The sequence below is a fragment of the Manis javanica genome, chromosome 3, assembly GCF_040802235.1.
Source record: "Manis javanica isolate MJ-LG chromosome 3, MJ_LKY, whole genome shotgun sequence".
Taxonomy (NCBI): domain Eukaryota; kingdom Metazoa; phylum Chordata; class Mammalia; order Pholidota; family Manidae; genus Manis; species Manis javanica.
The window spans coordinates 33,741,067-33,764,376 of NC_133158.1; the positions used below are offsets into that span (position 1 = coordinate 33,741,067).

Genomic DNA, 23,310 nt, shown 5'->3' on the forward strand with positions numbered 1-23,310 from the left:
GAGCCCGTGCACCGCCCCGCTCCCACGGAAGACGCGGTTAACAAGGACTGCAATTTCCAAGCTGCCCCGCGGCGCGCGCTGGCCGCCGGGAGGGTCTCCTGTGAGTCTGCGCAGGAAGTGGAAACCAGCGCGGAGTGGACCCGGCGTGAGGACAGCAGGGCGGCGGCGTGTACTGCCGTGGGTTTTGCCCGCTCCGCTGGCTCGCGGCCGGTCTCCGCCGCCGCCATGCCTATGAAAGGCCGCTTCCCGATCCGCCGCACCCTGCAGTACCTGGGCCAGGGGGACGTGGTGTTCAAGGACGTGGTGAAGGTCATGACGGTGAACTATAACACGCACGGGAAGCTGGGTGAGGGCGCCAGGTCAGTCCGAGCCCTGCGGGGCTTCCCCCACAGACCTGCCCTGATCGCCGTAAGAAGGCGCTGGTGACTTTGACGCCTGGAGCTGCGCCAGGCGTCACTTAATCCTGGGGCAGGCCCCCACAGGTGGGTGCCAGTGCCCCCATTTTACAAACGAGGAGGCCGAGAAGCAGCTTGTTCCAGGTTCCTGCTGAGAAGAGGGCAGCCGTGCCGGCCGCAGTCGTGACGCGGGGAGCGGAGCACACCTTCCCCTCCCGGTGGGGGACGAGGCCAGCCCAGAGAGGCCGCAGCCTCCGAACCGCCTGTGCGGGGCGGGCTGAGGCCGAGTCGCCCCTCCTCGTTCCTGACGGGGAGGGTCCGGTCCTGGGGCCGGTACGGGGATGCGGTGACAGAAGTAACAGCTGCTTCCACTTAGTGAGTTTATAAGCGCAGCGCGGCGCAGAGGCTTGTGCATTATCTCATTTGATCTTCGCAGAAACCCGGTGGTTATCCCCCCACCCACATATGTTGAGTGCTTTGCTTGTCCAGGGTACCATGCCAGCTAGTGAGTGTGGTTCTGAAAGGGCTTCTCTCCTGCAGATCAGCACCCTTGTAAATTAGTGGAAACACCGGGATGTTTTTCGGCCTGGGCCAGAGTAGGGCCTGGTTGAAGGGAAGCTTGCAAGTGAAAGGTTTGGATTGAACCTTGAGATACCAGCAGTGGTTTGGGCTTTTCAGGTATTGAGTATAAATTTGCTGAGGGCGTCTTGAATGCTGGGTCCCCGTGTTCTGTGTCGGGAATTCAGCAGTGACTAAGAAGGACCTTATCCTTAGGAAACTTTGGGATTGGGGGTGTGGAGTAGATCAAAATGGAGAGAGAGCAGCTCCCAGTTCGGTGGCCCCCTTGGTGAGCAGCTTTGACCACCCCGCTGTTTGCTTTCCATAGGTGAACCTGACAACTTGGACCTGCTTGCACTGGGTCAGATGGGGTGAGGGCTTCTTAGAAGACTTGATCTTGGGGTGATTGGTGACCCAGAGCCTCCTTCATACCATGCATACCAGCAGTCACAGGGCAGAGGCCAGGCAGTTTGGGAGAGGAGAGAGCAAAGCTGGGGGACCTGTGTGGAGATCCTGCTGTGTCCCAAGCAGCCATTCACCACTTGGCTACATCTTAGCCGTGTGGGCTCCTTGACGACTTTCTGACTTCTCAAGAAGCCAGGAATTCAGATGTATGTGTAAATCTCTGGTTTTTTAATGGTTAATCAAAATAAGCCTGCAGGCCTCGTACTGGCATTTTCATAGCCTGTAAGCCAAACAGCCACCTGTGCTTCATTATTCCTAATTGTCAGGGGTAGCCTGTCACACCTGTGCCCTTTGGGATTGGCTGGCCTTAGGCTTCCTGACTTGCTCTTTCTAGCCCCACTTCACTTGTAGGTGTGCCCTCAGCATTTCAGCTGTCCTGACCCGGACTACTTTCCTCCATCCCAAGTGCCAGCGGCCAGTACCACAGCCCCGGGCTAGCCATAGTCTTGGGGTGTCTGCTGGGCATGTGGGGAGCTGCCCTTTTCAGGGTCCGAGGCCTGAGTCCTTGCTCACCTCTGCCATGTGTTCTTGCCTGTGAGATGCAATAAAAGCAGCAGCTGGCATTTATGAGCGTCGTCTGCATCCAGCCCTGAGCTTAGGGTGGGGGTGGATTGGATAATCAGGTACATACTGAATAGCATGGTGCAGGCCAGACCTTACAGCCAGGATCTTTCACATAACTGGTTGTGTCACCTGGGTGGGTTACTTAACTTTCCTGGCCTGTTTCCTTAGTTGTAAAACCCCACCTTCCAGGGTCACTGAGGATTCTAGTATAAAGTGTCTAGCAAGGGGCCTGGCATATATAGCAGGTACGTGACTAAAGGTTACCTACAGTTACTAGCTTTCCTCCCATGCTTCAGCAAGAACCATTTAAAAATCCCTGTTGATTTTTATCCCAGTAGTTGTTGGTGTGAGGAATGCCCATGTGGCTATGCCCCATTGGATTTATATGAAGTTCTGTCACATTGGCTTACTCTGCGCTGTGTGCGTGTGTGTGTGTTTTAGTGGGTGGGGGGTATTGAGCAGAGACATCCTAGGCCCAGGAAGGTAAATCCAGCTTTTGGGCTTCCAGTCCTGTGCGCTCTCTGGTCTGCAGGCCCTAATCTCCATTGCGCCCCCCTGGCAGCAACAACTTTCAACTCTGATGACCGTTTTAATTAGGGTTTGCCCTCCATGTAGTTAAATGCCATACTTTGGGACCTACTTCTCACTGTTGTGGCTGGAGGCATTAATGTTGAAAGGATTTAGCTCTTTCCCCACTACTGCCATTCCCTACCCACCCTGACCTCCCATCCTCCCAATACAGTCATTTCAGAATTTTGGGTGGAGCAGTAGAGCAGTATCAGTGTTTAAATCAGTAGGACTTTGTGAACACGGTGCAGTTGAGCCACAGTACCATGTACTGTGGTTATTTTTCCTTTTTGTTTTTGCAAGGCTTTTTTGTCCCCTGGAGTTGTCATTGCTTTTGTTTCATTTACAGATTCTGCCCCACTTGAGTCTCTCCACATAATGGTTACACAATCAGGCTTTTGGTTGATTCTACCAGTTTCATCTTAAAAACGCTGAGGGCACACTTACAAGTGAAGTGGGGCTAGAAAGAGCAAGTCAGGAAGCCCCCACCATCACTGGTGCCAGTACCAAATTGTCTTAATTACTGTCACCTTGTAGTAGAGCTTGAAGTAGGGGAGCATAACCCCCCCACCCACCCCCACTTTATTCTTCCAACTCCAGTCTGGACTCATTGCCCTGCATCACCATCATCTTGGCATAAACATTGAGGCCCAGGGCAACTTGTCCTGGGAAGTGGTAAAGCCAGGCGACCATCCTTTGTCCCATGTACCGCTCACACCTTTCTGTTGTCTGACATATAGGGCAGAGGGATGCATTTAAGTTAGGATTATTTGGTAAGTCTTTAATTAAGAGGCTGTGGGCAGAGGATGGGGAAAAGAACCCACAAGGGACAGTGTGAGACCCCAGGTCTCAGCTTGCAGAAGTGAGGGGAGAATGGTTGTTGGAACCTGTGGACAGACAGACAGGAGGGCTGCCCAGCAGGAGCCTGGGACAGTTGGAGGTGAGTCAGGGGAATACATACCTTGACTGCCCCCTCCTTCCTGTCTTTTGCCAGTGCTCCCGGCTGACCAAAGCAAGAGGGCAAGGAACCCGTTTTGTAGTCCTTATAGGTCAGCCATTCTGGATGGAGAGGGATCCAGATGTGCAGTTGTGTCCTAATGTATTTAATCAGTCTGTGAGTTGGCATCTAAGTTGTTTCTGTTCCTTCGCTGTAACGGTGCTGCAGTAAACCTCACACATTTTTGCGCAGAAGGGAAATCACTGGCTTGGGATCTTTGCTTTTAACATTTTGCTAGTTCCAAATTGACCCGCCAGAGAAATTAAACCAATTTATGTTCCTAAGGAAAGGTTTCCTCACTTCTGCCGCTTCTTTGGTAATCTGCAATCCAACAGGTGAAAATCATTTGAGTTCCTGTGACTTTATTGGGAAGGTACTGAGAACCTCTTCACAGGCTATCTAGGTTTTGGCCTTTGTGGGCTTTGCCTTTTGTTTGAGTTGTAAATCCTACTGATGTATAAAACTGTAGCAAGGAAATTAGCCTGGTGTTTTGAGTTTCGTAAACATTCTTTTGGTATGGCCCTCATTGATTTTGTTTTTGGTAAATTTTGCCATGCAGAGGTTTTCACGTCATAATTCAAACCATCCAAGTTTGGGGGTGTCCCCTCTCTTAGATTGTAAGACTGTCCCCCATGCTTGTTTCATGGTCCTATTTATTTATTTATTATGTATATCTAAGTGCTTTACTTTTTTTTTTTTTTTTTTTACAAAAAAACTGAACAAAATATAGTCCGTTGTTAACAGTGTTAAAGCTGGATAGTGGATACACAGATACTTGTTTTATTATAGTCTACACTTCTCTATTTTTATTTATTTTTTATTAAGTTATTATTGATATACACTCTTATGAAGGTTTCACATAAAAAAACAATGTGGTTACTACATTCACCCCTGTTATGTGCCCCCCATACCCCATTGCAGTCACTGTCCATCAGTATAGTAAGATGCCACAGTCACTACTTGTCTTCTTTGTGCTACACTGTCTTCCCTGTGACCCCGCACACCATGTGTGCCAATCATAATACCCCTGAATCCACTTCTCCCTCCCTCCCCAACTGCCCTCTCCCACCCCTCCTCTTTGGTAACCGCTAGTCCCTTTTTGGAGTCTGTGAGTCTGTTGCTGTTTTGTTCCTTCAGTTTTGCTTTGTTGTCATACTCCACAAATGAGGGAAATCATTTGGTACTTGTCTTTCTCCACTTGGCTTAGTTCACTGAGCATAATATCCTCCAGCTCCATCCATGTTGTTGCAAATTGCTGAATTTGTTTGTTTCTTATGGCTGAGTAGTATTCCATTGTGTATATGTACCACATCTTCTTTATCCATTCATCTACTGATGGACATTTAGGTTGCTTCCATATCTTAGCTATTGTAAATAGTGCTGCAGTAAACATAGGGGTGCATATGTCTTTTTGAATCTGAGAAGTTGTTTTCTTTGGATAAATTCCTAGGACTGGGATTCTTGGGTCAAATGGTATTTCTATTTTTAGTTTTTTGAGGAAACTCCATATTGCTTTCCACAATGGTTGAATTAGCTTACATTCCCACCAGGAGTGTAGGAGGGTTCCCCTTTTTCCACATCTTCGCCAGCATTTGTTGTTCTTAGTCTTTTCAATACTGGCCATCCTAAGTGGTGTGAAGTGGTATCTCATTGTGGTTTTTATTTGCATTTCCCTGATAATTAGTGATGTGGAGCATCTTTTCATGTGTCTGTTGGCCATCTGAATTTCTTTTTTGGAGAAGTGTCTCTTCATAACCTACACCCATTTTTTAATTGGGTTATTTGCTTTTTGGGTGTTGAGGCATGTGAATTCTTTATATATTTTGGATGTTAACCCCTTGTCAGATATGTCATTTACAAATATATCCTCCCATACTGTAGGATGCCTTTTTGTTCTGTTGATGGTGTCCTTTGCTGTACAGAAGCTTTTAAGTTTGATGTAGTCTCATGTTCTCATTTTTGTTTTTGTTCCCCTTGCTTGAGGAGGAGATGCATTCAGAAAAAAGTTGCTAATGTTTATATTCAGGAGACTTTTGACTATGTTATCGTCTAAGAGTTTTATGGTTTCATAACTTAAATTCAGGTCTTTTGATCCATATACTTTTGTATATGGGCATAGACAATAATCCAGTTTCATTCTCTTGCATATAGCCATCCAGTTTTGCCAACACCAGCTGTTGAAGAGGCTGTCATTTCCCCATTGTATATCCATGACTCCTTTATCATATATTAATTGATCATATATACTTGGGTTTATATCTGGGCTCTGTAGTCTTTTGTTGGTCTGTGGGTCTGTTCTTGTGCCAGTACCAAATTTTCTTGATCACTGTCACTTTGTAGTAGAGCTTGAAGTTGGGGAGTGTAATCCCCCCCACTTCATTCTTCCTTCTCAGGATTACTTTGGCTATTTGGAGTCTTATTGGTCCATTTAAATTTTAGAATTATTTTCTCTAGTTTGTTGAAGAATGCTGTTGGTATTTTGATAGGGATTGCATTGAATCTGTAGATTGCTTTAGGCAGAATGGCAACATTTGACATTAATTCTTCCTATCCATAACATGGGATGTGTTTCCATTTATTGTTCTCTTCTTTAATTTCTCTCACGAGTGTCTTGTAGTTTTCAGAGTATAGGTCTTTCACTTCCTTTGTTAGGTTTATTCCTAGGTATTTTATTCTTTTTGATGCAATTGTGAACAGAATTGTTTTCTTGATTTCTCTTTCTGTTCATCATTAGTGTGTAGAAGTGCAACATATTTCTGTGTATTTTCTATCCTGCAATGTTGCTGAATTCAGTTATTAGATCTAGTAGTTGTGGACTGGATTCTTTACGGTTTTTATGTACAATATCATGTCATCTGCAAACAGGGACAGTTTAACTTCTTCTTTACCAATCTGGTTGCTTTTTATTTGTGTTGTCTGATTGCCCTGGCTAGGACCTCCAGAACTATGTTGAATTAAAGTGGAGAGAGTGAGCATCCTTGTCTTGTTCCCAATCTTAAGGGAAAGGCTTTTGGCTTCTTGCTGTTTAGTGTGATGTTGGCCATGGATTTGTCATATATGGCCTTAATTATGTTGAAGTACTTATACCCATTTTGTTGAGAGTTTTTATCATGAATGGATGTTGAATTTTGTCAAATGCTTTTTCGGCATCTGTGGAGATGAACATGTGGTTTTTGTTCTTTTTGTTGATGTGGTGGATGATGTTGATGGACTTTGTAATATTGTACCATCCTTGCATCCCTGGAATAAATCCTACTTGCTCATGATGGATGATCTTTTTGATATATTTTTTAATTCAGTTTGCTAATATTTTGTTGAGTATTTTTGCATCTATGTTCATCAGGAATATTGGTCTGTAATTTTCTTTTTTTGTGGTGTCTTTGCCTGGTTTTGGTATTAGGGTGATGCTGGCCTAATAGAATGAGTTTGGAAATAATCCTTCCTCTTATACCTTTTGGAAAACTTTAACGAGGATGGGTATTAGGTCTTCACTAAATGTTTGATAAAATTCAGGGGTGAAGCCATCTATCCAGGAGTTTTGTTCCTAAGTAGTTTTTTGATTACCAGTTCAATTTCAGTGCTAGTAATTGGTCTGTTCAGACTTTCTGTTTCTTTCTGGGTCAGCCTTGGAAGGTTATATTTTTCTAGAAAGTTGTCCATTTCTTCTAGGTTATCCAGTTTGTTAGCATATAAATTTTCATAGTATTCTCTAAAAATTCTTTGTATTCCTGTGGTGTCCGTAGTCATTTTTCCTTTCTCATTTCTGATTCTGTTTATGTGTGTAGACTCTCTTTTTTTCTTGATAAGTCTGGCTAGGGGTTTATCTATTTTGTTTTATTTTCTCGAAGAACCAGCTCCTGGTCATTGATCCATTGGTTATTCAGGAGCATGTTGTTAAGCCTCCATGTGTTTGTAGGCTTTTTTGTTTCCTTTGTGTAATTTATTTCTAGTTTCATACCTTTGTATGAAGAAGCTGGTTGGTACAATTTCAATCTTTTTGAATTTACCGAGGCTCTTTTTGTGGCATAGTATATGATCTGTTCTTGAAAATGTTCCATGTGCACTTGAGAAGAATGTGTATCCTGCTGCTTTTGGGTGTAGAGTTCTGTAGATGTCCGTTAGGTCCATCTGTTCTAATGTGTTGTTCAGTGCCTCTATCTCCTTTCTTATTTTCTGTCTGGTTGATCTGTCCTTCAGAGTGAGTGGAGTGTTGAAGTCTCCTAGAATGAATTCATTGCATTCTGTTTCCCCTTTTCAATCTGTTAGTATTTGTTTCACATATGTAGGTGCCCCTGTCTTGGTTGCGTAGATACTTATAATAGTTATATCCTCTTGTTGGATTGACCCCTTTATCATGTAATGTCCGTCTTTGTCTTGTGACTTTCTTTTAAAGTCTTTTTTATCTGATACAAGTACTGCAACTCCTGCTTTTTTCTCTCTTTTAGTTGCAGGAAATATCTTTTTTCATCCCTTCACTTTTAGTCTGTGTATGTCTTTGGGTTTGAAGTGAGTCTCTTGTAGGCAGCATGTCGTTGGGTCTTGTTTTTTTATCCATTCAGTGACTCTATGTCTTTTGATTGGTGCATTCAGCATTTAGGGTGATTATCGATAGGTATGTACTTATTGCCATTGCAGGCTTTAGATTCATGGTTTCCAAAGGTTCAAGGGTAACTTCCTTACTATCTAAGAGTCTAACTTAAGTCACTTAGTATGCTATTACAAACACAATGTAAAGGTTCTTTTTTTTCCCCTCCTTTTTTCTTTCTCTGTACTTTAGATATTAGGTATCATATTCTGTACTCTTTGTGTATCCCTTTTTATTACCTCTGGTGACAGCTTTTTAACCTTAGGAACACTTCCATCTATAGCAGTCCCTCCAAAATACACCATAGAGGTGGTTTGTGGGAGTTAAATTCTGTCAGCTTTTGCTTATCTGAAAATTGTTTAATCTGTCCTTCAAATTTAAATGATAATCTTGCTGGGTAGAGTGTTCTTGGTTCGAGGCCCTTCTGCTTCATTGCATTAAATACATCATGCCACTCCCTTCTGGCCTGTAAGGTTTCTGCTGAGAAGTCTGATGTTAGATGTTAGCCTAATGGGCTTTCCTTTTTTTGTGATCTTATTTCTCTCTCTGGCTGCTTTTAATAGTTTGTCCTTATCCTTGATCTTTGTCATTTTGATTATTATATGTCTTGGTGTTGTCCTCCTTGGGTCCCTTGTGTTGGGAGATCTGTGCACCTCCATAGCCTGAGAGACTATCTTCTTTCCCAGTTTGGGGAAGTTTTCAGCAATTACTTCCTAAAGACACTTTCTATCCCTTTTTCTCTCTCTTCTTCTTCTGGTACCCCTATAATAAGAATATTATTCCGTCTGAATTGGTCACACAGTTCTCTCAGTATTCTTTCATTCCTAGATATCCTTTTTTCTCTCTGTGCCTCAGCTTCTTTGTATGCCTCTTCCCTAGCTGCTATTTCATTTATCGTCCCCTCCACCATATCTAATCTGCTGTTAATACCCTCCATGTTGCTCTTCAGTATCTGGATCTCTGTCCTAAATTCGTTTCTGAGTTCTTGAATATTTTTCTGTACCTCCATGAGCATGTTTATGATTTTTATTTTGAAATCTCTTTCAGGAAGATTTATTAATTCAGTCTCACTCAGTCCTTTCTCTAGTGTTGAGATTTTGCTTTGAACCAGGTTCCTTTGATGTTTCATATTTGTATGTGGTGCCTTCTAGTGCCCAGAAGCTCTACTCTCTTGAGCTGCTTAGCCCCTGGAGCAATGTTGGGGGTCACAGGGGAGTGGTGCAGTGCGTGGGGGGAGAAAAGAGCTGTTTCTTGCTTTCTGGCTGCTATACCTGTCTCCACTGCCAGAACCAGTGGGCTGAACACACAGGTGTAAGCCTTTATGCTTTGTGTTTGTAGCTGCTGTAGGTGGGGCTTCCCTCTCACTGGCCTGACACCAGGGCAGGAGCTGCTGGTTTGTGAGCCAGGTGCAGGCTAGCCAGGAGGAAGTCACAGCAGGCTGCTATCATGGTTGGTTGTCTTGTAGCTGCATAGCCAGCCGGCAGGGGGTGTGGGGGGGGTGGGGGGGGAGATGGAGCACCTGAAGATCATTTAAGTTCCCAACCTGCTGGGCAGAGTGCACCTGGACAATTTTGTCTACCTGTCCTTTCTCCTGAGCAGTAAGCTCTGTGCAATCCTTGCCCCTTTAGCAGCCCTCTCGCTGTTAGGAAGTGTCTCAGACTTTTTTTTTTGTCCCAGAGCAGCTGGATATGGATCCCTGTTTTCCACAAGTGGCTGGCATCTCAGTCTTTCCAGGTTATTCCACCTGTCTTAGCTTTCCATCCCCACTAATCACCAGAGCACCATGCAATGTAGGTTTGTTCTCCCAGAGCAGATCTCCAGGGCTGGGTGTTCAGCAGTGCCAGGCCTCCACTCTCTCCCCACTCTGTTTCTCTTCCTCTGGCCAGTGAGCTGGGATGGGGGAAGGGTTCGTTCCTGTTGGGTCATAGCTTTGGTATGTTACCCTGTTTCGTGAGGTCTGCTCTGTTCTCCAGATGTATGCAGTCTGGTGCAGCCTTCTTTCCTGTTGCTCTTTCAGGATTAGTTGTATTAATTATATTTTCATATTATATGTGGTTTTAGGAGGAAGTCTGTCTCACCTCTCACACCGCCATCTTTCTACACTTCTCTTTTTATCTTGACATACGCAAGACTGTAGGGATGCTGTGCTTATGCAGTGAGCCATCTAGAAATGTTCTTGACCTGTCTCATCTGATCTCGTTGTTGAAAGGACTGAGATACCAGCCAGCTATTCATGACCTGTCTCATGAGAGCTCAGCAGCTGGCTGATGACGGTCAAGCACACAGTTCTGGCCTGAGTCCACAATGGAAAGTTGGTATCTTTTGCTTGAGGACTGCTCAGGACAGTGCCCTTTGGAGGGACACCAGCCAGATGTCCAGGCCCATTCAGCTGGTGGACAAGAGCTTCTCTGTTACTTTGTTTGACAAAGCTCATTCCTAACCTGTGGAGCTCAGTGGCCAGGGCACTGTCATGCAGACAGTCCTAGGGAGGGTAGTGGCACCTCAGTGTCGCTTCAAGAATAGGGCTTCATGTCTCTCAGTTGTCTGTGGACTCCCAGCACCCTGGCCTGCCCCCAAACAGTGTGGTCCAGTGTTGCCTCTCGCCTCTTGGCTCTTGGATCTCCAAGACAGCCTCCCCACCTCTGTCCTCTTCTGGCTGTCGTCTCATTTATTTTTAAGTTGTGGTGTGATTTACTTGAGGTATGCGTGTACCTGTAAGTGTGCAGCCTGAGGAACTCACACAGATGAATAGGCCCTAGAACCAGCACACAAATCAAGATCTAGAACATTTTATAGTTTTATTTTTACATTTATGCTTAGGCTGGTTTTAGGATAGCATGCAGTGGGGGGTAGGGGCCCAGAGTTCATTTCCCTCAAATGACAAACCAGAAGGGCCCAGCACCTGCCACTCAGAGCCATACCAATAGATTCCTGGGAGCTGCTTTTCTCAGCCTTTTGAGGGGACAGAGTCCCCCGAGAAATCTGACAAAATCCAGTAGACAAACCAGCAGGTGCCAAAAAATTTAGATGAAAAATTGTTTCACAGCTTTCATTTCTTCCTTCTTGCAGGAAATTTGTGTTTTTCAACATACCTCAGATCCAGTACAAAAACCCTTGGGTGCAGATCATGATGTTTAAGAACATGACACCATCACCCTTCCTGCGGTTCTACCTAGGTGAGTGTGGGGCCTCTGCCGGCGTCGACTGCCCTTCCTCCCAGCCCTCTCTACCGCCCAGCAGTCAGGCTGATGTCACATGTGCTCTTGTCACTGCCATTACTTCTGTCACTGTGGCCCCTGGACCAGGAAGCATCACCAAGGCTGCTGGGATCTGGGCCCTTCTTCCCCTGGCCCACCCAGCACCGCCTCCTGTTGCCCCTCACATCCTGCATGCCCACACCACGGACACTGGTTTTGCCAAACCCCCTTGTTGCACCTGTTTTGATGCCTTTGCTCACACTGGCTCCTCTGCCAGAGATCTGCTTCTACTTGTTCTTATTTAAGCACAGTTCTTTTTTTAATTAAAGTATCATTAATATACAATCTTGTGAAGGTTTCACATGAGCAACATTGTGGTTTCAGTATTCACCTGTATTATCAAGTCGCCCCATACCCCATTGCAGTCACTGTCCATCAGCACAGTGAGATGCTATAGAGTCACTTCTTGTCTTCTCTGTGCTACAGTGTCTTCCCCATGACCCCCCTACATTATGTATGCTGATCATAAGACCCCTTAATCCCCTTCTCCCTCCCTCCCCACCCACCTCCCTTTGGTAACCGCAAATCGCTTCTTTGAGTCTGAGTCTGTTGCTGTTTTGTTCCTTCAGTTTTGCTTTGTTGTTATACTCCACAAGTGAGTGAAATCATTTGGTACTTTCTTTCTCCTCCTGGCTTATTTCACTGAGCATAATATCCTCTAGCTCCGTCCATTTTGTTGCAAATGTTAGGATTTGCCGCCTTTTTATGGCTGAATAATACTCCATTGTGTATATGTACCACATCTTCTTTACCCAATCATCTGCTGGACACTAAGGTTGCTTCTGTTCTGTATCTTGGATATTGTAAATATTGCTGTGATAAACATAGGGGTGCATATGTCTTTTTAAATCAGGGATCTTGTTTTCTTCCAATAAATTCCTAGGAGTGGAATTCCTGGGTCAAATGGTATTTCTATTTTTAGTTTTTTGAGGAACATCCATATTGCTTTCCACAACAGTGGAATTAATTTACATTCCCACCAGCAGTGTAGGAGGGTTCCCCTTTCTCCGCATCCTCACCAGCATTTGTTGTTCCTTGTCTTCTGGATAGTGGCTGTTCTCTATCACATTGTGGTTTTAATTTGCAATTCCCTGATAATTAGCAATGTGGAGCATCTTTTCATGTGCCTATTGGCCATCTGAATTTCCTCTTTGGAGAAGTGTGTCTTCATATCCTCCGCCCATTTTTTTAACTGAGTTATTTGGTTTTTGGTTATTGAGGCGTCTAAGTTCTTTATATATTTTGGATGTTAACCCCTTATCGGATATGTCATTTACGAATATATTCTCCCATTCTGTAGGATGCCTTTTGTTTTTCTGATGGTTTCCTTTGCTGTACAATAGCTTTTTAGTTTGATGTAGTCCCATTTATTCATTTTTGCTTTTGTTTTCCTTGCCCGAGGAGATGTGTTCAGGAAAAATTGCTCATGTTTATATTCAAGAGATTTTTGCCTATGTTTTCTTCTAAGAGTTTTATGGCTTCATGACTTACATTCAGGTCTTAGTTCACTGAAGAATGCTGTTGGTATTTTGATAGGGATTGCATTTAATCTGTAGATTGCTTTAGGCAGGATGGTCATTTTGACAATAGTAATTCTTCCTATCCATGAGCATGGGATGTATTTCCATTTATTGGTGTCTTCTTTAATATCTCTCATGAGTGTCTTGTAGTTTTCAGGGTATAGGTCTTTCACTTCCTAGGTATTTTATTCTTTTTCATGCATTTGTAAACAGAGTTGTTTTCCTGATTTCTCTTTTTGCTAATTCATTGTTAGTATATTAGAATGCAACAGATTTCAGTAAAAGTCCATTATATCTCAGCTTGGGCACCACTGCTCCCCAGAGGCTCTCCTGCACCCTTAGATTGGGCCCCTGCCCCTCTGTCCCAAAGCCACTCCCTCTCAGTGTGGCCACACTCTCGTGACCAGTGCACGGGTGTAGTGTATTTGCAGAAAGTGCATAGGGAACAGTGTTAAGTGAGGCTTGTGCTTGGACGTCAGGAGCATGTGTTTGGCCAAGCTGTTGCGCAGCCCTCCTGCCCTGAGCACGTCAAGTTCCGTTTGCTTTATTTCCCAGGTGTAGGCAAACATTTGCCTCACACAGTTCCGAGAACCCAGTGTAGTGTAGGTTGGGGGATGCCTCAGGGGACAGCGTGATGATGCTCTGAATTCATTCAGTCAGTGTGTGGATTCCCTGCCAGGAGCCAGGTGCCAGTCTAGGCGCTCAGGGTCAGAGAGCCACACAGAGATCTCTGCCTGGCAGAGAAGATGTTCCAGCAGGAGGAGGCAGGTGGACACAAAGCTGCATTAGAGTAGTGGAAGAGCAGAGCTGTGAAAAGTGGAGCACGGTCAGGGGCTGGAGGGAAAAGAGGTGGTATGGCAGTAGTGTTCTGTGTTTGTGTTTAAAGAAACTACCGCAGTGCAGAGCACCCATGCTGAAGTGCACAGGTCTCTCGTGCATAGATTGACAAGTCCTGACAGTCATTGCAGACCTGTGTCACGATGTTCCCAGTGAGGAAACAACATTCCTGTTACTCCAGAAAGTCCCTCATGCTGCTTTCCAGTTAATTCTCCTTCCATGAGAGGCCACCACTGGTAGGGTTTTTTCACCACAGATTAGTTTTGTGTTTCAGAACTCCATACATATAGAATTGCACAGTACATTCCTGTCTGTTGGGCTCTTACTCACCACATCCCTGATGAGTATGTGGCCATGTGTGTGCACCAGTGTGTGCGTGTTCTCTGCTGAGCAGCATTGCACTGGAGGAATATACCACAGTTTCTGTATCCAGTCTGTGCCTTGTTGATAATCTTTTGGGTTTGATGGGATGCCAAGACAGACATGTAACTCTGAGCCTTACTGGAGATGAAAGAGGGGTGGGTGGAACAGGGAAGGTGTGCTGATGACAGAGTGGGCCTGCTGCCCATGGAAGCCGCTGGGGAGGGAGGCGGTTGTGGTAGCAGGGTCCCAGGCCTGGGACAGGGTGAGCCTAGGCTTAGCTCTGGTGCCGCCCAGGATCCCAAAGACACTGTGGCTGGGCCTCTGTGGCCGTCAGGGGTTGCTTCTGCCTTGGGCTACTAAGGTGAGATGCATGGCAGTAGCTTCTTGCGCAAGTAGTCTGTGTGGACATAGGCACTTGGTTCTCCAGGGAAGTGGCCTCAGGATGGGATTGCTGTGTAGAAAAGGTATGTAATGTTTTAGGAACAAAATGGTTGTGCACTTCGCCCTCCAGTCAGCAGGGTGTGAGGCCTGCAGGCTGGGCATCCTCATCCAAACTGGCAGTGGGGTCTTGCATTCATTTCCTGCAATTGCTGTAACAAATTACCACAAACTTGGTGGCTTCAAACACGGATTTCTTATCTTATAGGTCTGGAGGGTAGACGTCCAACATGGATGAAAATCAGGTGTTAGCACACCTTGCACTCTGGGGCAGATCATTTCTGCTCGCCATCCAGCTCCTAGAGGCTATGCACATTCCTTGGCTTGTGGCTCCATTTGCTGTCTGCCTGCTCTTCCCAAGGCATGTCCCTGTGGCCACTGCCTGGGCAGGCCCTCCCACGTGCAGGACTGTGGACTAACTTGGGCCTGCTGTGTATCCGGGGGCACCCCCCACCTCCAGGCCCTTGGCTTTTATCACATCCACAGAGCCCTTTAGGCCATGGACGGTGACATATCCATAGGTTTTGGGGGATTAGGACTGGGACATCTTTGGGGGCCGTTATGCAGCTCATCACATTGAATGTTGAATTGTAGCCATTCCAGTAGGCACTGAAGTTTTAATTTGCGTTTCCCATGAGTATCTTCATGTGGTTTTTGGCCATTCATATATTTCTTTTGTAAAAGCGTCTATTTGAATCTGTTGCTCCATTTGTTTTGTGCCCATCTTGGCCTGTCAATGAGCAGTTTCATGGCTGGACCAGCCCTTATAGTTCTTACTATGATTACAAGATGACGGTCAGCAGCAACCATTACAAAACTTTGATGGGAATAAAAAACACTCATTCCTCACAGCGCCCGGAGCGCACATGGCCCGCCTGGGGCCGCACAGCGAGGTCTTGGGCTGGAGTGCACTTGCCAGTGGGGATCTGCTTTACTGGGCCGAGCATGGGGGCCCAGGGCTTCACAGGCTCACTCTGTGAGCAAGTGTGAAACACAGGAGCAGAGAATTTCAAGTGCAGGAAGAGGAGACACGTGGCCCAGATGGTCAGTATTGACATCAAGATCTAAACTAAGGAGCCTCGCCATGGGGAGGTAGTCGCAGTGGCCACGGTGTGTTCGTTTGCGTTTTGAAGAGGGCGCCTGAGCCATCAAAGGTGGAGCCAGGCACTTGGACTCCAAAAACGAGCAAAGGCCTACTGGCAGGGTCATGCTACACCAGTACATACAATTGGGCTGTTTTCTTACTGAACTTAATATATTCTGGAGGCAAGTCTTTTCCTCAGATATGTGTACTGTGAATTTTTTCTTGGTCAGTGGCATTTCATTTTCTTAATGGACACGTTTTGAGGAGCAAAATTTTAATTTTGATGAACTCCAGTTTATCATTTGTTTCCTTTGACATTTAGAAATCTCTACCTGCCCCAAGGTTGCAGAGATTTTCTCTCATGTTTTCTATAAAGCATTAGTTTTAGATTTTATGTTTAGGTCTGTGGTCTAGTTTGAGCTATTTGTGTATTAAGTGAGACAGAGACTGAGGCTCATTTTTGGTTTTTAGATTCGGGCTATTCAGTTGTTAGAGCACTGTTTGCTGAGAGACTGTCTTTTCCTTATTAAATTTCTTTGACATCTTTGTCAAAAATGAGTCAACCATGAATGGATAAACAAAATGCAGTGCCCACTGCTCCGCCACGAGGAACCGTAAGCACTGATATGGGCTACAGCACGGACGGGCCTTGAGAGCGTGAAGCCGAGGAGAGGAGGCTGGCCCTGCAGGCTGTCTGTCGTGTAATGCTGTTTACAGGCAGGCCCAGAGGGGGCTGGGATGGGGTGCTGTGGGGAACAGGAAGGCACTGTTCAATGATTTCTGTGTGGGGTGATGAGAAAGTTCTGGAACGGGATAGTGGTAATGGTTGTACAGCGCTGTGAATGTGCTAAAACCACCAAATTATACACTTTACATGGTTAAGATGGTGAATTTTATGTTATATGTATCCTGCCACACGCACAAGATGACTTGACCATGTATTTCTGCACTTCATCCTCCACTGATCTGCGTCTGTCCTTATGCTAATACTGCATTGTCTTGGTTTTTGTGGCTTTATAAGTCTTAAGATGAGGTAGTATAAATCTAACTTTGTTCTCTTTGTTTTTCCAAAATTACTTTGGCTGTTGTAGGTTTTTGCGTTTGCATATTAACTTTGTCATTTTACCCCTTCACTTATTTCAGGTATCTCAACCCCTTCCTCATGGTAACCACCAGTCACTGCTCAGTGTTTATGAGTCTGTTTCTGTTTTGTTCATTTGTTTTGTTTATATTCCACATATAAGTGAGATCATATAGTATTTGTCTTTCTCCACCTGGCTTATTTCACGTAAATACCCCCTAGGTCAGTCTGTGTTGTTGAAATGGCAAGATTTCTTTTTTATGGCTAATATTCCATTGTATTATGTACCACATCTTTGTCCATTCCGTCTATTGATGGGCACCTTGGTTGCTTCCACAACTTGGCTGTTGTATGTAATGCAGTGATAAACATAGGGGTGCGTGTGTCTTTTTGAATCAGGGATTTTGTTTTCTTTGGGTAACTTTGTAAAAGTGGAGTTACTGGATCATATGGTGTTTCTAATTTTAGTGTTTTAAGGAACCTCCGTACTGCTTTCCACAGTGGCTGCACAATTGACATTCCCACCAACAGTGTAGGAGGGTTCCTGTTTCTCCACATCCTCACCAACACTTGTTATTTCTTGTCTTTTTGATAGCAGCCATTCTGCCTGGTGTGAGGTGGTACCTTACTGTGGTTTTGATTTGCATTTCCCTGATGACTAGCAATGTGGAGCATCTTTTTATCTGTGTTGACCATCTGTATGTCATCTTTGGAAAAATGTCTCTGTTCAGGTCCTCTGCCCATTTTTTAATTGGGTTATTTGTTTTCTTTCATGTTGAGTGTGTGAGGAGCTCTTTACATATTTTGGATATTAGCTCTGTAGTAGATGTCTTGTTTGCAAATATATTCTCCCATACTATAGGTTGTCTTTTCGTTTCTTGATAGAGTCCTTTGCTGTACAGAAGCTTTCTATGTAGTCCCACTTGTTTATTTTTGCTTTTGTTTCCCTTACCTAGGGAGATGTATCCAGAAAAAAATTGCTCATGACAATTTTCAAGGTTCTTGTTTTCTTTTCCTTTGTTGTATTCCATTGGGTTTTTATTTTGGGTGTAAAATTTGAAAAGAGGAAATACTAAGCTATGTTGTTAAAGATCAGACAGGTGATAGAAAAAAAAAGGCCATGAGGTTCTTTTTCAACCTTTTCTGTATATTATTTTTAACAGGAAAAATGTCTAAAGTAAGGCAAGAAATATGGAAGGCAGGTAAGGAACATTCTCCTGTGTGTTCTCATTTTGACTCTGGTTTTGCTACCTTAGGTGAAACCACCACCAGCCCCAGTCTTGAAGGAGTGGCCTGTGAAGATGCCATGGATTGTCCAAGCCGCCTGTTAAGGAGTTTTTACAGCTCCCAGTACTTGAGGGTGTGTGGTGCCCTGTCAGTCTCCCGAAGGGGAGGACCTCTGGTAGTATCCAGACTTTAAGTCAGGGTAGTTGGAAGACAGATTCCCAGGCAGCAGCTTTCACAGTACATACATAGAAACAGTCCCACGGAACCACAGTGTAAGCCTGGTGGCCACCGGTCTTTCTAGGTGACACCAGCAAGCTGGGGCGAAGCAGAGGGAGAGTGCAGTGGCCTCCACCCACCGACATTCCCAGCATTGCAGGATCCTCCGGGCATGCTGGGCCTGAAGCCTGCGCCTCAGGCTGAGGCTCAGGACCAGCACGTGGGCCGCTCTCACAGAGTGGGGGGTGTTTCAGTCCACTGTCTGCAGTGCCCTGGGGCGGCCACCTGCCAGGAACTTTCTCTCTCATTGGTAGAACCTGGTGATATCCAGGAACCCAAGCCCTCTGCCCACCAGGGCCAGGCGATCAAGGAGAGCCCCCCACCCTGGGCAGCAGCCACAAACACTAATGCAAAAATGGCACCTGCTGGCTGTTGGGAGGCAAAGAGGGCATGAAGGTGGGGCTGGTGGGGGTGGCTTACAGTTTTAAAAAAATGGCACTTGCTGGAGGGAGTGGATAAGCTACCTATTGGTCAGCATTCCCAGCTCAGTATTAAATTAGATGCTTGCCTCTCAGGCCAATACTTTGATATAAGCAAATGAGCCTCCTTCACTTAAAGTCCCCCCATCAGCTGCCTCCAAGCTGCCCTCAGGGCTGGCCGCCTAGGTCTCCTGGGCAGGAGCCCTGTTGGCTCAGTTTAGAAGTGTTACCTTGTGTTTCCGTGAGTCTGTCCGATCCTCGAAGAAAGAATTCAGCAGACCGGAAAGCAAGAAAAAGCAGAGGAATTTATTGGGTTAAAGGGAAAAGTACACGGAGACAGAAGAGCAAACTGTCTAGAAACCAGCAGCTGCCGCCTATGTTTCATGAGTTGTTTTATTAAGGCTTCATGTCTTATATTTATAGATGTTTAGTCCACTTAAGATTGTTTTATGTGTCATGTAATACAGTGGCTCAGTTTCATTGCCTTGCTTGTGGCTTTCTTTTCCCAGCACCAGTTATTGCAGAGACTCCCTCACTGCATATGCTCAGCTTTGTTCTTTCTTAGGATGGCTTTGACTATTCGGGCTTCTTTGTGGTTCCTTGTAAATTTTAGGATTATCTGCTCTAGTTCATTGAAAATTCCATTGGTATTTTGTTGAGGATTGCATTGAATCTGTAAATTGCAATCTGTAAATAGCCGCTTTTTTTGGGTCAAATATTTGTTGAAATATTTTGTGTTTTTTAGTTGGAATGTGTGTTAATGAGTTGTGAGAGTTCTTTATGTAGTTGGGATACAAGACCTCTCAGATACATGCATCATCATTTGGTGTCTTGGAGCATAAAAACAATGTTGATGGATTTTTTTAAATTTGTCTTTCATGGATATTTTTTATATGACTTCTAAAAATCTTTGCCTAGGTAAACTTACGAAGATTTTCTATGTTCTCACCTAAAAGTTTTAGCTCTTACATTTAGGTCTCTGATCCACTTTGAAGTTTTTTTTTTTTAATGTTGCAAGTTCAGGGTCTAAACTCATTTGCATGTGTGTGTCCGCTTGTTCCAGCACCATTTGTTGTAGACTGTTTTTCCCCCATTGAATTGTCTTGGAATCTTTGCTGAAAATCAGTTGACCGTAAGTATGAGAGTTTATTTCTGGACTCAGTTCTGTTCCATTACACTTTTGTCTTTTCTTATGCCAGTACCACCTGGTCTTCGTTACTGTCAATTATAGTAAATTTGAAATTGGAAAGTGAACACCCTTGCATTTTCTTGCTTTCTAAAATTTTTTGTGGTTGTTTTGGGTCCTTTGCATGAATATTAGGCACAGCTGGCAGTTTTTACAAAAACACCTAGGATTTTGATAGGGATTGCATTGAACCCATACACCAGTTTGGGGGAGAATTGGTATCTTTAACAACATTGACTCTATCCATGAACATGGAATTTCTTTCTAATAAAATAGTATGTTTTGTACTTATGTAAAACTTGTCTGCTCATGTTTGAAGAAATATGGAAAAAGGAAGGGTAACATTATGAATTATGTAGACAGACATATTTATCATTAAAATGTTTCTCCACTAAAAGCAAATCCCAAATCACTACCATTTGAGGCTGAGGAGTGCACTGAGAAGTGCAAATTCTTAGCTTTTCTTCTCTCTTTTGCTTCCTGTTTCCAGATTCTGGGGAGCAGGTTCTTGTGGATGTGGAGACCAAGAGCAATAAGGAGATTATGGAGCACATCAAAAAAATCTTGGGGAAGAATGAGTGAGTTGCTGGGTTGACCAGGAGGGGAGCATTTGTCTTAGCCTAGAGATTCTGAGAGCGGAAAGGAGTGTGTTGGGGGGGGGTTCGGGAGGATAGGCCCTCTGACGTGGGCCTCAGACACTGACTGGAACGCAGGAGCTGCCGAGCCCTTTCCATTTGCCTGGCTGCTCACCAGGCATGTGACCGTCACTGAGCCTTTCTGAGTCTAACCCCCTCTGCTGTGACGTGGGGATAAAGATGGTCGGTCCCTCCCTTCTGGTTCTTGGGAAGCTGAGGTGCTGCCCAGAAGCCTGCCTAGCAGCTGTGACCACTTCTGTCCTTGGGAATCCCAGCTTGGCGCCAGTGGGTTTCTAGCCCCAGGACCTGCTATGCTGTCTTTTTCGATACATGAAGGAAGGAGTGGGGAGATGCCAAGGAAGGCTGTCTTGGGGGAAACACACAGAGGCATGTCTAGGCTCCTTGTCCTGACTGTTGAGTCAGAGCTGGAACCACCTCTTGGCTGAGTGCCTCCCAGGTGACTGTCTACTGTGGGGCCTGGGGCTGCATACCAGCAGAGGGCCTCTGCCCTCTCTGCTCCCTCCTCCGGGAGCCTGTGGGGAGGGGGGAATAGGCCTGGGGAGTGAGGAGCAGGTTAGGAGGCCCAGGAGGCCCCCATCTCCCTGGTTGATGGTGAGGTTCCTGGAGGCTCAGAATGGTGATGTCCATACCTCGTTGCTGTCTGTCCTCTTTGCCAGGAAAACTCTCAAGGAGGAGGAGGAAGAGAAAAAAGAGCTTTCTCACCCAGCCCACTTTGGGCCCCGGAAGTACTGCCTGCGGGAGTGCATCTGTGAGGTGGAAGGGCAGGTACCCTGCCCGCGCCTGGTGCCATTGCCCAAGGAGATGACGGGGAAGTACAAGACAGCGCTGAAAGCTGGTGCTCAGGACTAGGCTCCCGGCCATGTGCAGGGAAGCCTCTGGGTGTCCTTGGAGACTCAGAAATCTTTTTGCAGAAAATGGGTCCCCTGCACACACCCATGTAAAGGATGGGGCAGGGTGGCAGGGGGCGGGATGGAATCTCTGCAGTTGAGTTGTTCAACCTCTTGGTTCCATTGGGCCAATAAAGTGCTGTTTATTTTCCAGGAGCGTGGTGGGCGTAGATCTGGTGGGCATGGGGCATGGTGGCAGGGGGCGGGATGTAATCTCTGCAGTTGAGTTGTTCAACCTCTTGGCTCCATTGGGCCAATAAAGTGCTGTTTGTTTTCCAGGAGCGTGGTGGGTGTAGATCTGGTGGGCATGGTAGGAGGGCCTGTGTGGGGAGAGGCCTTTGAGATGGGGAAACATAGGCCACAGCCTGTTCACACCCCCGTCTCAGCCTTTCCCTGGTTTCCACTGGCTCTCCACCTGGACCCGGGTTGGGTCCAGCTGCAGCCATCTTGGCTGGCAGTGTGGACACCCCCTCCTTTTGGATTCTTAGGTGAGCCTTTGTGTGGCGCTCACCTTTTCCCCTCCAGCCAGACAATTCCTTCCTCCTGAGGCCAGGGATGAGGAGGCCTGGCCAGCTCCATGCCTGGCAGCAGTCGGTTCACAGGCCAAGAGGAGGCAGGAAAAGGCATTGCCTGGCCGGGAGAGGCCCGGGGCTGGGCTGGCAGCCTATCACTTGCCCTGCTGCCCGGTTGGGCCTTGCCGACTCGGGTTGGGGTCAAGGGGCTGCTGAAGGGCTGTGTGTTAGTTCCTTCCTCACAGGACAGTGACACTGCTGTCACTTCAGTTACTCAGGAGACAGCAGAGCTGTCTAGGGTCATATCAAGAATAGGTTTGCTTGGTGGAAAGTGAAGGACCAGTGGGAGCACAGGCCCATGGCAGCGGGACAAGGAGACTGGCCTGCGGGATGTAGCCGAACAGTGGGGCTCAGAGCAGGGGGAGGGGGCCTGAGCTCTGCTGGCTGGAGCCGTGGCTGGGCTGTCTGTGAAATGGGAATAGAAGTGGTATCTGCCTCTGATGAGTTAGCCATGGAAAGTGATGTGCAGCCGGGATGTTTTACATAGATGTTGGGGATGATCCCATTACATTGGGAGAAATGTGCTCAGGGTCCAGCTTACTGTGATTTCGCACCTGACCTGTGTTCAGGGAATGATGTGTGTAATAGGCAGGCATTCTCTGACTGACAGCAGGCTCACTGGGGTTGTCTGATAGCAGTCAGCACTGGGGCGCCTCTCCCTATCCCCATATTGGTAGAGAAAGCAAGCCTCCATTCCTGTCTGTCCTGTGGGTGCTGGTTCTGGCTCCTGCAGGGAGCTCTCTTAACCCAGCCAGCTGCTGGGCTTCCAGGAAGTACCCCTGCCCTCCATGGCCCACGGGGACCAACAGAGGTTGCTAACCAGGAGGCTCACCCTGAACCAAGATAGGGACCCTCTCCAGCCTGCCGGTGCCTGATGGCGTGTTTGCATGGACTGGTCCACAGGCAGCGGGGACAATTCACCAAAACAACCACTAGGGGCTTTACCTTTTAAACCTTTGTCTTCCATTTCCTATTTTTTACCTAGTGATTAAAGATGGGTTTAAAATGTACAGAAATGGGAGAAAATTAGTAGAGAAGACTGCTGTGAGGGCTTTGTAACTGACACTGACTCTTAATTATTTGCACTAGTGGTTGTCAGATGGTTTTTGAGAACAAGGTCTTCCGGAGTGACTGCTTTTATTTTAATTTTGAGACCCTGGTAGAGCCGTTCTACCTGTTTGGCTGCCAGTGGCTTCTCCAAGAATCTGATTTGGGATGTCAGAATCCTTGCCTGTAAGATAAGCTCAGAGGACATAACAAGCAGGTGCTTTCTAATTTCTGAACTTTAGGAACATATTTTACCCTGGAGAGCAGATGTCCTTACAGCCCAGCCACCTGTGTGGCTCCAACTTCACACCAAGGAGCAACCCAGTTGG

General features: G+C 46.0%; 2 protein-coding genes across 8 annotated transcripts in view; both read left to right on the plus strand.

The window, feature by feature from the left end:
* The window catches only part of RBSN (rabenosyn, RAB effector), a 52,393-nt gene extending 31,995 nt beyond the window's left edge, over positions 1–20,398 (plus strand). For 6 of the 7 annotated variants that reach the window (XM_017658166.3, XM_017658162.3, XM_017658163.3 and 3 more), the window contains 2 exons: positions 11,201–11,307; positions 17,968–20,398. The gene's annotated coding sequence lies outside the window, so the exon portion shown is untranslated. The remainder of the gene's footprint in view (positions 1–11,200; positions 11,308–17,967) is intronic. The other variant, XM_073231076.1, reaches the window with a different exon arrangement.
* Positions 99–21,513, plus strand: MRPS25 (mitochondrial ribosomal protein S25). The gene is made up of 4 exons (XM_017658161.3): positions 99–359; positions 11,201–11,307; positions 20,310–20,397; positions 21,132–21,513. The coding sequence occupies exons 1-4, from the start codon at positions 226–228 to the stop codon at positions 21,322–21,324; spliced, it is 522 nt and encodes a 173-aa protein (XP_017513650.1). The 5' UTR covers positions 99–225; the 3' UTR covers positions 21,325–21,513.
* The last annotated feature ends 1,797 nt before the right edge of the window (positions 21,514–23,310 follow it).